This window comes from Telopea speciosissima, chromosome 4 (assembly GCF_018873765.1).
Source record: "Telopea speciosissima isolate NSW1024214 ecotype Mountain lineage chromosome 4, Tspe_v1, whole genome shotgun sequence".
Taxonomy (NCBI): Eukaryota; Viridiplantae; Streptophyta; class Magnoliopsida; order Proteales; family Proteaceae; genus Telopea; species Telopea speciosissima.
Genome location: NC_057919.1, coordinates 35,467,114 through 35,482,674, shown reverse-complemented (window position 1 = coordinate 35,482,674; position 15,561 = coordinate 35,467,114). Strand labels below are relative to the sequence as shown.

General features: G+C 41.6%; 1 protein-coding gene across 1 annotated transcript; it reads left to right on the top strand.

Annotated features, from left to right (window-relative positions):
- The first annotated feature begins 618 nt into the window (after positions 1–618).
- LOC122657853 (beta-galactosidase-like) lies at positions 619–6,708 on the top strand. The gene is made up of 18 exons (XM_043852648.1): positions 619–816; positions 930–1,025; positions 1,124–1,236; positions 1,676–1,742; positions 1,841–1,933; positions 2,067–2,210; positions 2,392–2,483; positions 2,582–2,687; positions 3,380–3,467; positions 3,648–3,766; positions 3,882–4,052; positions 4,165–4,349; positions 4,465–4,559; positions 4,680–4,786; positions 4,964–5,077; positions 5,189–5,296; positions 5,411–5,631; positions 6,261–6,708. The coding sequence occupies exons 1-18, from the start codon at positions 631–633 to the stop codon at positions 6,643–6,645; spliced, it is 2,490 nt and encodes an 829-aa protein (XP_043708583.1). The 5' UTR covers positions 619–630; the 3' UTR covers positions 6,646–6,708.
- Positions 6,709–15,561: the final 8,853 nt, after the last annotated feature.

Below are 15,561 nucleotides of genomic sequence, written 5' to 3'. Positions count from 1 at the left end.
CAAGAAGAGTGACCTCAAGGCTTCCCCTTCAGCTTCCAAAGCGCATTTATAGAGTGCTTCACCACAGCATTCTGAGATGTGATTGTGCTGTGAGGTTTGAATTTTCATTCCATTTATCAAATGATCACATTCACTCTATCAAACGAAGTATCTTCCTTTTTTGACTTTTGAGGTTTAAGATTTTGGTTCTAAGAGATTACTATTTGGGATGCAAAGAACTGTAGTGTTCGGATTGATAAATGAGAGAATAAAATTACAAGTGACATGTCCGATATTATTGAGGGTTAACTGGGTCATTTTTCATAGTCACGGGTCCTGCTTTATCACCTTTTCACATTTGCTTAGAGGTCGATTTGTGACCTTCCAATTTTCCTGTGAAACAAAATGAGTTGTGAATTATCAAACATTGAACGTGTCTCACGGGTTTTCAAAGGGAAATGGGATTTTTGAGGCACGATTCTGCTGTACAATCTTTGTCTAATCTTAGAAATTTGGATCATGAGATACTATTCTGAGCTAGAATTCTGTTGTACCGGATTTATCTAGTGTTAGAAATTTGGATTATCCGATCTGTTTACATATAAATTGTTTCCCTGCAGAACGCAGTTCTAAGCATCACAGGTAAGAGTTATGATGGAGTCTTGGAGAGAAATGCAACTTGTTCTGGGTTTAATAAGCCTGCTCTGTTTTTGGACTTCACTTCTGGCACATGCAGCAGCAACGCAGGTCACTTATGACAATGGCCAACTTCTGATCAATGGAGAACCGAGAATTCTGATTTCAGGGTCGATCCATTACCCACGCAGCACTGCAGAGGTAAAGTATTGCACACTTGATGGGTTTCTCTTCTGATACTATAATTTGTTCAATTCATACTTTGCCGGAAAACTAATAATTAGAACATACCATTTCTACATTGATTGATTCAGATGTGGCCAGACCTTATTCAGAAAGCAAAGGAGGGTGGAGTCGATGTAATTGAGACTTACATTTTCTGGAATGTACATGAGCCCCTACGCCACCAGGTTTTGATCTCAATCTGAAAGTGATATATAGTGTCTCAGCAGCAGAATATATATCTGTAACCCATCATCCTTTACTGTTTTCTGTGTCAACTACTCAGTACAATTTCGAGGGAGACGTAGACTTCATCAAATTCTTCAAGACAGTTCAAGAAGCTGGGCTATATGGCATTCTTCGCATCGGTCCTTATGTCTGTGCAGAATGGAACTACGGGTAAGGCTTGCAACAGAATGGGTAGCCATATCTACCACGCATGTGGCTGGAAGTTTACCTTGTTAGCTGTAATAGATCGTAAATCTCATTAGAGTAGCTGTAATGGATTGTAAATCTCATTAAAATAGCTGTAGCAATTTTTGCTTTCCTTGGATAGCTCTTTCTTTGTGTTGACCATACCTTGTATATATAGGTCATTTCCCTTGTACTTATTCTCTTCTTGTCACATAATACAAGACAAGATTTTACCATATCTCACATGCCTGACCCTCAAATTTGGTGTATAAAAAGTTTCAATCCAGAATTTAAAACATAGTAGGGTGCCTTCTGTCTACTCCTAAGCTGAGCAACACAGACGTCCAAGTAACCAGCACCCTTTTATAATTATCTATATAGATTTCACAATTACTAACTAAGTGCCATTTCTTTTATATATCAGAGGATTCCCAGTGTGGTTGCATAATCTACCAGGAATTGAATTAAGGACAGACAATCAAGTGTACAAGGTTCCAAAGAAAGCAGATTTCTTCATGGGCAGTGTTTCAAGGTACTGACAACCATTAATTTCTGCCTTCTGATCATTCATTTTCTTACCTATTTACAGGATGAGATGCAAACCTTCACCACCAAAATTGTTGACATGGTTAAAAAAGCAAACCTCTTTGCTCCACAAGGAGGACCCATAATCCTTGCACAGGTTTCCGTCTATATGTAATAGTACCATTGCTGTTGCTGTTGTTGTTGCTACTACTATTAATAATGTTATCATTATACATTAATCACAACTACTAATTATTTGAGAGTTCGATCGGTTGATGTGCAAATTAAAGATTGAGAACGAATATGGTGATATCATGAAACCTTATGGAGAGGCAGGGGTAAAGTATATGCAGTGGTGTGCAAAGATGGCTGAATCCCAAAATATTGGCATTCCATGGATCATGTGTCAACAGGATAATGCACCGCAGCCTATGGTAAGATATCATTTCTGTTTCAATTATCGGTCTATTTTGTAAGGATAGATAAAATTATCAATCCTGTACTTCTTCCTTCTTGCTTCTGATCATGGTATGTTTGGTTCTTATTATTTTTTCTCTTATATAGACAGTTTTTTCGGTTATTAGGTAACCCTGTGTTTGTATCATCTTTGATCAGATAAATACAGAAAATGGATTTTATGGCAGATGGGATTGGAAGCCAAATAACTCAAAAAGTCCTAAAATGTGGACTGAAAACTGGACTGCCTCGTGAGTATGCTTTTAACTCATCATCTCTCAAAATCAAGTACAAACTCTTCAGAGTTAATTCTCCTTCCTTTATAATTAGAAGGCTTTCTTTCTTTCAGGTTCAAGATGTGGGGCCTACCAGCCCGCCATAGAGCTGCTGAAGATGTGGCTTATGCAGTTGCCCGTTTCTTCCAAAGTGGTGGTGTCCTCCAAAACTACTATATGGTTAGTTCCCCTAGTCAGATCAACACCTACACCATTAATTAATAGAGACTATGACACCGTAGGAAGTATGGGGGCTAGATCTCGTTCTAGTGCTCACGACCTTCGAATCCTCAAGGTAAGTAAAACCCTAATTCCAACATAGAAGAAGAGCAAACAAACTGAATTGATTCCAAACTTCAAGATGATTTTATTTCGTCGTGGATTACAAAGGAAAAGGAAACCTAAATAAAACAAGAAACTAACTAATATAGAAAAAAATAAAATAGGAAACTAAAATTTCTAAAAAACTTCACAGGCTCACTACACCCCTTAAACGTGCGAATTTGACCGCGAAACTTGTGGCTCATGCAATTCCACCCGAGTCAAAAGTTACAGCTCTCGAAAGCTGCGCTGGCAAATTATAACTTTCAACCTGATCGGGTGGACTTCTGCCGGTCCAACCGATGCAGAAATTCTTCAGAAACCTTCTCTACATCAGACTAGACCCTTTAATTTGCAGAAATGCTAGCTATGAAACCCCAACAAATAGTTTACCAAAAAAAAAAAAAAAACCCCAACAAATAATATATAAATAGGAGAGGACTTCTCTGTGGCATTTGCATAGACATACATACATAAGTAGGTGGATATTACTTATGTACATGTATCTTGAGAAAGAATTTAATGTATATTTCCTTGATCATTTTTTTCAGTACCATGGAGGAACAAATTTTGGTCGTACAGCAGGTGGCCCGTATATCGCAACCACTTATGATTATGATGCACCACTCGATGAATATGGTAAATCATCATTTTGTGTTAATATTAAACTTATTGTTTAAAGCCTCCCTCCATTTTCAGAAAAAGTAAAAGAATAATTAAAACAGGTTTTTGTTTAGTTATTATGTGATCGTCAATAAGAATTTGATGACATTCTTCTCCATAAAATGAAATTAATTTTAATATGTATATAACTCTCAGGGATTTTGAATCAACCAAAGTGGGGACACCTAAAGCAACTTCATGAAGTGATCAAATCAGCTGAGAAGATTCTCACTAAGCAGTCATTTATAAACAAGGACATCCAAAACAATGTGATGGTATAAGTTTCAATAACCCATCCTCAGTAATTCTTCAACTCGTTTTGTTTTCTGTAAATCATTGGAATTGAGAATGAAAAAGGAAGTAATTAATGTCGTTTCATTTTGTTTATAGCTTACTACATTCACGGACAACTCTACTGGAAAATCATTCTGCTTCTTGAGCAACATTGATTCTAAACAAGATGTGAATGTTGACTTGGGAAATAACGGCAAGTATTTTCTACCTGCTTGGTCTGTTAGTCTTCTTGCTGATTGCAACAAAGAGATCTACAACACTGCTAAGGTAAGGAGCTTTTACTTCGATTATGAAATTTATTGTAATCCTTTCTTATAAAAGTTTTCATTTTCTTCTCAGGGTTTCAGAAGTTCAAAATTTTTTTCTTTTGGGCTTTCAGGTCATCACCCAGACATACTTGAAGACATACAAGCCAAGCAATGTTGATACCCAATTCAATTGGTTATGGAAGGCTGAGCCCTTGAAAGATGCCCTCACAGGAAAGGGATCGTTTACTGCAAACAAGCTTCTTGAGCAGAAGGCAACAACTGTTGATGCTAGTGACTACCTGTGGTACATGACTAGGTAGTTTTTGTTCATTATTTCTTTCTGTTTTTCCTAATCTGTGAGGCTGAGTCCAAGTTGGCTAACTTTTAATGTAATCTGATTAGTAAATTATGTTGCTGTGGGGATCTTACAGTGTGAACATCGATGATTCTTTCGGTAAAAATGCGATCCTGCATGTGAATACAACAGGCCATGTACTTCATGCTTATGTCAACAAGAAGAGAATGGGTAATAATTTAAACTTGATTAGCTTAAACTTTTTTCCCAATATTTAACTGTTAATGTTGATTTGAATGTTGTAATCCCTGTTATTAATTTAAATTTCTAAATTTGGTGGTGGACTAACAGGATCTGACTGGAGTAGTGATGGAAAAGGTTTTGTGTTTGAGAAAGCAGTCACATTGAACAAAGGCACTAACCATTTATCTTTACTCAGTGCCACAGTTGGATTAAAGGTACTTAAATTCATTTTGCTCTGTTACAAAGCTCACAATTGATGTGATTTATGTGAACTGTAAATTAATGCCCCATTTTTGTTTTATGAATCACAAGTAAATTAAGTGAATGATAGAAAATATTCTTCGGGCTTTGAATGAAAGGCCATTTGCATTAACTATTCTTTGATTGTGCAGAATTATGGATCATTTTTTGATATGGTACCCAATGGAATAGTTGGTGGTCCAGTTCAGTTGATTGGAAATGATAATGTTACTAAAGATCTATCATCAAACGAATGGTCCTATAAGGTAATATATATTATTAATAATTTTGAATAGTAAAGATTCAATTAGTGGTTCTTCGATATATCTCAAATTCTAACTTCCAAATTCTCTTTCTCTCTCTCTCTCTGGATGTAGATTGGTTTGAACGGTGAGAACAAGCAATTCTACAATGATAAACTGTCCCACAACAAAAAATGGACCTTAGAAGGACTTCCCTTGAATAGGCCTATGACATGGTACAAGGTAACACACCCACACACTCTTATACATGGTTTTCACTATAGGAGTTTGAAATAATACATTAATTGTTAACTACTAGGTATTGAATAATTAATTAATGTGTGTAATTAATGGCAGACCAGCTTCAAGGCTCCTTTGGGTAATGATCCTGTGGTGGTAGATTTGTTGGGTATGGGTAAGGGACATGCCTGGGTGAATGGACATGGCATTGGAAGATTCTGGCTGACCATGATTGCGAAAGCCCCTCAGGGTTTTGAATGCTCTGAGATATGTGATTATCGTGGACAATTCCATGATACAAATTGCATGCCTGATTGTGGGCTTCCTTCTCAAAGATGGTAATTAACAAACTTACTTGCATTACTCTTATATTAGTGACTATAAGCTACACATGCATGGCCATGCCTAAAAGCTAGTGGTCCACAAGGCTCAGCCCAGGCCTTCCTTAGCTCAAGGTTGGGTTGGTTATCTCAAGCTAGGCCCAACCATGCCTAGCTTAGGCGGACCGAGCTTGGCCTTGCTTTTATCATTTTATGTTAATTTACATAAAACATCAAAAATTTAATTTTTAACCTAAATATTTATATTTTTAATGTATTAGATCAAATGATGTATATTATATATAACTTTTTTTGGGGTGAATTATTATATATAACTTAATGATATTTAATTCATGGCCATATATATATACGGGGTCAACACCAGGCTTCACAGCCCAGGCCCTAACTGGTCTGGCCCAATCCAATCCTGGCCTGGCTGGTAGGCAAGCCTAACCCTGAAATTTTCAGGTTTGTTCAGGCTTGATGGGCTGCCAAACTTGCACCCCTATTTATAGCTCTACATCTGATCTAAAACTGTTTTGACCAAACTAGTCAAACAGCTTGTCAAGTTTACCTTGTATGGCAGAATGGAAACTGGTTAATATATTTTTTTTCTTCTTATAAACTAACTATTAAAGTTACTGTAGGTACCACATCCCGCGATCATTCTTGAATGAAGGGGATAACACATTGATCTTGTTCGAAGAAATGGGTGGCAACCCCACACAGATTAATTTCCAAACTGTCATAGTAGGAAAGGTATGTGGGAATGCATATGAGGGAAGCATCATGGAACTCTCATGCAAAGGTGGCCAAATCTCTGCTATTGAATTTGCCAGCTTCGGAGATCCCCAAGGCACATGTGGATCATTTAAGAAAGGCAGCAGCGATGTTCCAAACACTCTTTCTGTGTTGCAGAAAGCATGTTTGAAAAAGGAATCTTGTTCGATCAATGTTTCAGGAGCAACTTTTGGATTCAGCAACTCCAACTCCAACACCCCTAAGAAGTTGGCAGTGCAAGCTGTTTGCTAGAGAGAGATATCTCAAGTCCAATTTCTCTCATCCTCCTTTTCTGAGAACCAACAATGTTGAAACCATTTTAACAAGCCAAGGGAGATTCTTAAACTTTCATGAGTCTTTTGCATGGCAATACCCTGAATTTTCGTCATGATGTTCCTTATGTTGGTGGTCTTGGTTGAGCTTGAGTTAAGAGATCAAGAGAAAATTATGGTAAAAGATAGGAATAGAAGATGAACACTGGACTGATTGGGTATATTCGAGATACTTAAAGTAATATTTTATTTGGATTATAACTTGTTCATTTGATGCTTCTTGGGCTTAGAGGAAATTACTAAAGTATAGACATCTAGTTAGAGACACCCTTAGATCAAGCATTGATGATGGATGTGATACTTATTTGTGGTTTAATAAATGGCATCTTGATGGTGTTCTCATTTTCAGATATGGAGACCGAATCAGATACGATGTTGGATATGATAGGTTGGTTAAGGTCTCATCGATGATGGAACTTAATGTTCTGGCCCTAACACTTGAAATAATTTAATTGAGCTTGGGTCTAGACTCTCTGCGATCTTCACTATCGAAGCCAAGAGGGAGTGGAGATTTAGTACTATGGCAAGCAAATTCTTCAAACAAATTCAGTTTGGCCTCTGCACGGAATTTGATTAGATCAAAATCTGAGAAAATACCTTGGTTAGGATTGTCTAGTTTAATTCATACATTCCTAGTAAAGATGTCAATTTGGGACTAGAATTGGGAACCGTACCACTAAAATGGTATCGGACCGTTCTATTAATAAATGGGACGGTATTGGGATCTGATTTTGGTATCGAAAAATAATTGGGACGGGATTCCCAATGGTACCAGTACCGACATACCGGTTAGGTACCGGAACTATGAGTACCCTTTCAAAGGGTATATTTCATGTTATTTTGTGAAGTTTTATGGCTGTAGTTTTTTTTTGGTAAAAGTTTTTAAACTTGTTTGGTGATGACACTAAAACCATATATGGGTATGTTTAGTTCGGCGTCATTAATTCTTAGATGTCATTTTGAGAAGATTACATATGATCTTATGGAAGATATTGAAGAAGTAAATCCATGAAATTTATCTTAGTTTCGTATTCTAAGTTGCTTTCAAATAATGGAATCATCTTGGAACCATTAAAAATCTTCTCCCTTTTTTTTTGGGCCTAGAACCGTTTAGAAACCGGTACCGTCCCATCTTGTTAATAATCGGGACTGAGACCTAGGTTTGGTCTTGTTTACTAAATGGGACGATACTAGGATTGGCACCTTTTGTACCGGTGCCAGTATAGACCCGTCCCAATAGACACCCTTGATTCCTAGACATAGTTTCATAGTTCGTGTTTTAATTCAATCCCTATCAACCTAGGAGTTTCTCCTTAAGAGAAACCTTTCTATACCAAATTGTTGTCTATGTTGGAATCTAAGAAAATGTAGATCACCTTTTTTTTCCTGTCCTTTTTCTAGATCTGTTTGGAAAGGGACTCTTAGTAAGTGTTGGCCTCAACAATAAACTATTCTTCCTTTTCAGAGAATATGGAGGTGGATTTAAAAAAAAAATTATATTGGTAAGTCAATATTTGACATTATTGGTAAGTTTACCTTCATTGTATTGTGATTCACCATATTTGGTGCGAAAGAAATAAGAGAAGTGGACCTTATCATCACATACTAAAGAACAGATCTGGGAGGCTATTTCTTTTGAGATTAGACACAAACTACTTCTCATTCGTTTGGCAAGGGCAGACACACTAAGAAATAGGCATCTAGCCTGATTTTGTGACCTCCCTCTAATGTTTCCTCCATCCCGAATTTTTTATGTTTCTACCCTCCCTTGACTTTTGTTGCATCATCCTTTTATTGATGTTTTGCTCCACCCTTGGTTTTTGATGTATCATCTTTTATTAGATGTTCTGGTACTTAGATAGGGGCCCCCTTGCCGTCTTGCCTTTAGGTTTTGTCATTGTACTCTGCTTTTTCTCTTAATTAATTTTTCATTCATCGAAAAAAAATCAAAAAATAGTGGAAAGCGACAACCAGAACGTTATCAACTGCCTATGTGAAGCCTCTTCGCCAGTGCTGCTGATTATTCAATCAATAATCACTGATATTAAACACTTGATCTCCTATCTTGACGATGTTTCCTTTCGTTTTATTTCAAGGGATGTCAACACTGTTGCAGATTCCCTTGCAAGGAGGGCCCTATCCCTAACGGATAGGATAGTTTGGCCCAATTCCGATCCCTGTGTCTCTATTGACTGTATTTCCGAGACCAGGAGTGTAATCCGTTCCTTTCTAGATTTTGTTTCTACCAAAAAAAAAAAAAAAACAAAAAATTATGTGGTTCAGCCTTTGGCTTACAACCACGGGTGACACGACAGAATTGAAAATTCACTATATAGTCTGAAATATACAAATGTTGGTAACTCACTCCATAAATATCCAAAACTCAAATATATACCCCAATGAGTAGAGTCTCTCCTCTCTTGACAAAGTGTCTAACTCTCATTCCTCCTCATAAGAATAATTAAATAGGAGAGTCGGAGTCTTGTGATTCTTGATGAACCCCAAATTCACTCCAACCAATCAGAGGTCGCCACGTGTCCCAGTCTAAGGAAGGAAGCCAAAACAAGGCCAGTGAAGGACCAACCGTAGGCACCGACCACCAACACCCACGGGCGCGAACCCCATCGGGCGCGGCCACCCTTGGGCGCCAACCCCCTTGAGGGCGTGGACCTCCTTGGGCGCCAACCCCCTTGGGGCATGGATCTCCTTGGGTGCCAACCCCCCTGGATGAAGACCCCGTGTCAAACCCTGCCCCCTGAATGACTGGAATCTGACTGAAGTGCAGGAACCCCTGGCCAGGCCACCAGGATCACTGTGGAGCATCACTCTACTCAATGAGATCAATGAGAATGCTTTGAACATGTTTCCCTATATACCTATTAGAAGATGGATAGCAGACCCTTGCACTTGCACAGCTCACAGACTGATGTATGACTTGGATCCCAGGTAATCTCTCTCCTCCCTAAAATGGTGGGACCCACCTCTGAAAAATCATGTATAAACCCATAATGGGCATATGGGGACAATACCATAACCCAGGGTCAAACTCTTGTGTTGTTCCCCTTTGACTTCTGTTGCTGGAATTCTCTGGGCGATGGCACTGGGCGATGCAGCAAGGCCCAGAGACATCGCCTAGTGGCTGATTTTGGGTATTTTTAATTATTATAATTGTGGGGACCACCCAACATGACCATGGACACCCTCCAGTGAAAGAGGGGACTCTGAGGGACCACCTCATATTCCTGGTTCAGTGTGGACCCCACCAGTGGACCCAGAATCAAACAGAATCAGTTCAAAAATGGATTTTTAAAAGAGGCTTAAGAGGGCAAATAGGCCTCAGTAGAGGCTGAGCCTATAAATAGGAGGCCATGGGCTCATTTTAGAGCCCTTGGCATATCTGAATCCGAAAGAGAAAAGAGAGGAAAGAAGAGAGAGAAAGGAGAGGAAGAAGAGAAGGAAGAAGGGAGAAGAAGGAGAAGGAGTTGCAGCAGCCCATCTTAGGCTGATCCGAGCTCACCCACAGCCCTATTCAGGTATAAAAATCATATACATACTTGCTGTTCTCTATCTCCTTCCCTTGCATGCTGTGTTTTGTAACCCTGGGCAGCCCAGACAAGCTAGGGTTTGCCCAGTCTTGGTCCAGATCAGCCATGCAGATCTTGTGCATGGTAGATCTGGGTTTTTCTATGAAAATCAATATTGAGTTATGTTGCTGCCTTGGCCGAAATCTGGCTGTGCATGGTTGCACTGCCCAGATTCCCTTCTGGCTAATGGATTGAAGCCCAGACTGCAAGCCAGGGCTGCAGAGACCAAACCCTAGATGGTTGCAGCCCTGAAACCCTATTGAACATGCATATCCAGCCTTGCATGTGGCTGAATCCAAGATTTCAGGTTTGCCAAAACCCTGAACACTATTCACCAGGGTTATTTGGGCAGCCACAGTCAGCCTGACTGGGACCCTGATGATGAAATCGATTGGACCATGAGATAGACCATTGCAAGGGTCACCCAGATCCCCAAACATGCAGAGGATCCAGTGTGAGCCCAGCCCTGCAGGTCCAACCTTGGAAACTTAGCCCAAGGTCGATTCTGCAGGCACTGGGCGATGCAGCAAGGTCCAGTGCAAGGCCCAGTGATGGAATCTTTCATAAATGAAGGGGCAGGTCTGTAATTTTCTGATGGCCTTGATCCCTGGACACTATGGGATGTGGGAAATGACAAAAATGCCCTTCCCCCACATCTGTCCATAAATGAAAAATATTTTGGAACCCTAAGTGGGCCCCGCATGTGACTGTGCACTGCTGTGTTTGATTCTACATCACTGACCTAAAGTGGACAGCAGTGTAATTATATCATAGACTATTGTGGGACCATGTTCTGACCTAGTGGCAGGTACTAGTATTACAAATGATCAATTTGCCCTTGTGCCCTAGCACTGGCCCATGCACCGAAACATGGCCTAAGGCCCGGTGTAAGGCACAGTGATTCCAGGAGTGAACCAATTGAACTCCCGGTCAACTCAGTAAATTAGGGTAACCCTAGGACCACCAGTGTAGAGCTGATAACTAAATAAGACAATGTTTGACTTATGTCTAGGACTTGATCCCGTGCTCGAGGACAACAATCAAACAGCTGCTGGAACTGAATTTGTGACTGAGTACCTAGAGCCAAATACTGGTGAGTGAATAATACTATCGTATGTGCAAATGTAATTATGATCTGATGCCGGCTATTAATAATTGAATCATGAATGCAGGGTTATTTATTTAGAATTCAAGTTACTCAAATCACTGCATAATGACTGTTGTTGATTAACACTGTGAATTCTATATGATGGTTGTGATTGCTAGACTAGATGCCGTACTCAGCTTAGAAATGGGGCCTATGGTAGCCCGTATTATGGGGTATGGTTGACACCGCTGGAATCATACGATGCCATATAGACATGGGGCTAGAGTTTCATCATCCGTGCCACGAACCCTTGCCAGTAGGGGTTTAGGTGGTAGATGCCTGTGGGGACAATTATCAGGGAGTGAAAAAAAAAAAGAATAAAAGAACACCGGAATGGTGCATAAATAAAAGAACACCGGAATGGTACATGAGGGAAGAAACGGTTGTCCCCCTGGATAATCACAGAGGGCTGGTCTGGTTGACCAAGGACTAGTGTGCTGGGGCTGACTGGTCCTCTCCGACAACTCAATGGGTGTATCGTGGGAAGGGGTAACCAAGCCCGCACCAGGGATACATGTATTGGGGATTGTAGTGGCACAGACCCGGCTTAGTTGTATTGCTAGGTGGCTAATAATAAAGAATCTGGACTTACATATCATGTAGATCATATGAACTGTGAATTGTGATTGCATATGCATGCATGATGGATGTTATTTGCTCACGAGCTCGGTGGGGCTCACACTCTGTTATATGTTGCTTTCTTCTTAGATGATCCTGCAGGTGGATGCCGCTGTGGCATGGTGGGCTATCTCAAGGAGGAGAGTTTTGGTTGTTATGACAATGTTGGTGTGGACCCCGATGGAGGTCATACCGATTCTGCATACGTTTTCGATGGTTGTTGATGAAGACCATTGAAACGTGCATGTTATGTTTTGGCTGGGGACTCCTTTTGGGTTTTTCTGGAGTTATCCCCGTTCTGACTTGGTTATTGTGGTTTTCTTTTTTTTTTTTTTTCCTTTTTGGGGCTGAGAATGCTCGCCCTGTATATATATTTTTGTATGTAGTACTGTTCTTATCAGCTTTTGTTTCTTTGTTGTGGGTTGTGCGTGCCCGGGAGGTGTATCAAACAAGACTTTATATGTATATATTATCACCACTTCCCATATCGCTATGCTTCCTTTTTACTTTTAAATTGTAGACGTCCTGCATTACTCTGATCTTACTTATGGTTAAGATGTGGACATGGTTCCATGATCGTAAGCACTGCTTCTAGATCCATGGGATTTGGCGGATTGTCGTTACGCAATTCGGGTCGGGTCACCTACCCAATCCTCTTAGGGGGTGGTTTGGGGTGTGACAGAGCTTGGCATCAGAGCGAGAAGGTCTTCTTACGATTATGGGTTGCAGACTAGGACTAATAAGGTCTACACAATAAAACATGCAAGAATTAAAAAGCCACAGGGGAGGTAGATGCAATTAAAAAAAAATGCAAGAATTTCATTAACTCAGTAATAGTTACAAAAGTTTGATTGCATAACTGCAATTCAACAAGTACATAAACTGAAGACAAAGAAAGAAAAGTACATAAGCATATGAAAATAACAGTAGTCAAAATCATGTAGCACAAAAGTCCGGTACTTCAGGAACTACTCTGTAGGAGGCAAGTCGCTCGGCAGAGGCTGAGTCTGGTGAGAGTCAACTTTGTAGAATCTGTCCCAGAAATCCAATCTCTGCTTGACAACACCCACTCTACTGCCCAAGGAAGTGAAGCCCTGGTCCACCCTGGATCCCAGGTCTGACATCTGTGTACCGAGGCTCTGAAGTTGTGCCATCACCTGAGCCCAATCTGGAGGCCCTGGAACCTGTGAATTGGTGGCACCGGTCATCTCGTAAGCAGGTAAGTCCGTAAACTATGTGTCAAAACCCTCGAGATCATCTGGACCTAACCCCTGCTCCTCTGTGTACATGCCCTGAGTGTCTACTCCAATGTCGCCCTGCCCCTCTCCAATCTGACCCTCATCATGTGCATCACCACCCTGGAGCTCACCCTCTGGCACTCCCATCTGCTCCTCATCCACTACTAGATCTTCACCAGGTACTTTCATCTTCAAAATAGAGGTCTTGTCTATAGGCCTGGATCGGACCCTGTCAATGTACTCCCCCTCTAACGAAACCCCAAAGTATCGAAAGATCAATGTAAGAAACTTCCCATAAGGAAGGTTACCATCGACTGGATTCCGCGCGTGGTAAAGCATCACCTGCAGCAACAAAATACGGGAGGTTGATGATTGGACCCCCCCGACCAGCACCCAATAGGCAGTAAGTGATATACGCCCTCATCATAGATATGCTGCCCTTGTTTCCTCCCTTGGGGTAGATGTTATAGGTCACACATCTACTAATCACCCTAGCACTAGGCTTGTAGGCAGTCTCAGACTTGGGAGTGTCCCCTGACTAGGGGGTGGTTTGGGGTGTGACACCCTGGGGCACGGATTCCCTGAACACGTCATTCCCGGGCACAGTCTCCCTCGAACATGGTAGTTACCATCGCCATCAACAAGACACAGATCGCATCACCAAGGACTCTGGGCTACCGCCTATCGAGTCACGTAGTCTGAACGGACTCATATACTAGGAACCTCATCTACCACCTACCACGTAGATGAGGTCTATCCACCAAGGATACCAAGTCTATCAAGGACACTACATCTTATAGGAAGACGATTACCAAGTCTATCATGACACCACGTCTCACGGGAGACAACCTATTAAAGAGAAGCTCTGCTACTCAGAGACTCTATCACCTACAGCAAACACTCTACATCAACTGGGACTCTCCACACCGCCATACTCTACTAAAAAAGGCAAGGTACACAGCCCCATCAAGAGACATCTTAACTCATATTGAACACTACTATTCATCTATTTGCTCAGAGAGATCTAACTTAGGCATAGGAGAGTCCTAGGCCGGAACCACACCGGTTCTCCTTTGTTACCCAGGGTCTTTTGCAGGTTATGGCACTCGAAGGACCGCTGAGCAATTTCTTGATGCAACAGATTGGCGCCGTTTGTGGGAACGACGCTAGCCATCACCTTTACTAGCCAATTTCCATATCTGTTCAATCATGGCATCGCGAGGCAAGAAGACCGCTCCCTCCACCAACAATGCCCCAAGGAAGGGGAATGGATCACCTCCTCCAGAGAGCTCACATCGCAGAGTCAATAACCAGGACCATGTCTCTCTAGAGAGGGAGATCTTGGACAATGATCAAGTTGCGGTGGTCGAACCCAACAACGAAGTGGTGGTGGAGGTGGTACCTGACCCCAATGGCCCAACAACTATGGGTAAGATCAATGACCTACAGTGACAGATCCTCGAGGATCAATGACTCTTCCGTGACTACTTAAGGTAGCGTGCGACATCACATCGTCGCAGAATGGACCCTCAATGGGAACAAAGCCCCAGGAGGACCCCTCCCAGGGGTGACCGATCAGAGAGGCAAACCAGGCAACGGGGAGAGCCTTCCCAACCTAGGGGGAGATCGGCGGATCCTCCAGCTTGGTCAAATCAGGGGAGAACACCATCCCACCGATCCGTGGTACCTAACCCTAAAGGGTCCATTCGGAGGTCAGTATTTGATGGTCGACTAGGAGGAAGTCATGCACCAGAGCGAAGCCAGACTTACCATGAAGGAAGCCCCTCACGGTTAAGACAAGATTCATCACGGCGTGACCCTTCACCATCTTGCCAACAGTCGAGACGGGAGGGGACTTCCAGGGGAGGACGCAAACAAGCTTGCAGCGAACAACCAGTAAGGCTTGGGGAACAAGCACGGGACGAAGAGTTAGACAAGAGACTTCGAGAGTTGTACGAGAAACTGGAAGAGTTGAAGAAGCAAACCAAGGGTGAGACACACTCAATCCCTGGACAGCACCCCTTCTCAAAAGAGATCATGTCAGCCTCACTGCCATCCAAGCTCAAGTTACCTACCTTTGAACTCTGCAGTGGTACCACCGACCCTAATGACCACATCAACTATTTCAATGGCATGATGACGCTATATGGTGGATCAGACGTGGTATCCTATCGAGCATTCCCTGCATCTGTTAAGGGTGCAGCGACCTCATGGTTTTCCAGACTGCGACCACGGTCGATTGGATCATT

Coding starts and splice junctions, on each gene's coding strand:
- LOC122657853 (XM_043852648.1), top strand. CDS start 631: ATGATGGAGTCTTGGAGAGAAATGCAACTTGTTCTGGGTTTAATAAGC. Junction 1,026..1,123: donor ATGAGCCCCTACGCCACCAG/GTTTTGATCTCA, acceptor TCAACTACTCAG/TACAATTTCGAGGGAGACGT. Junction 4,350..4,464: donor TACCTGTGGTACATGACTAG/GTAGTTTTTGTT, acceptor GGGATCTTACAG/TGTGAACATCGATGATTCTT.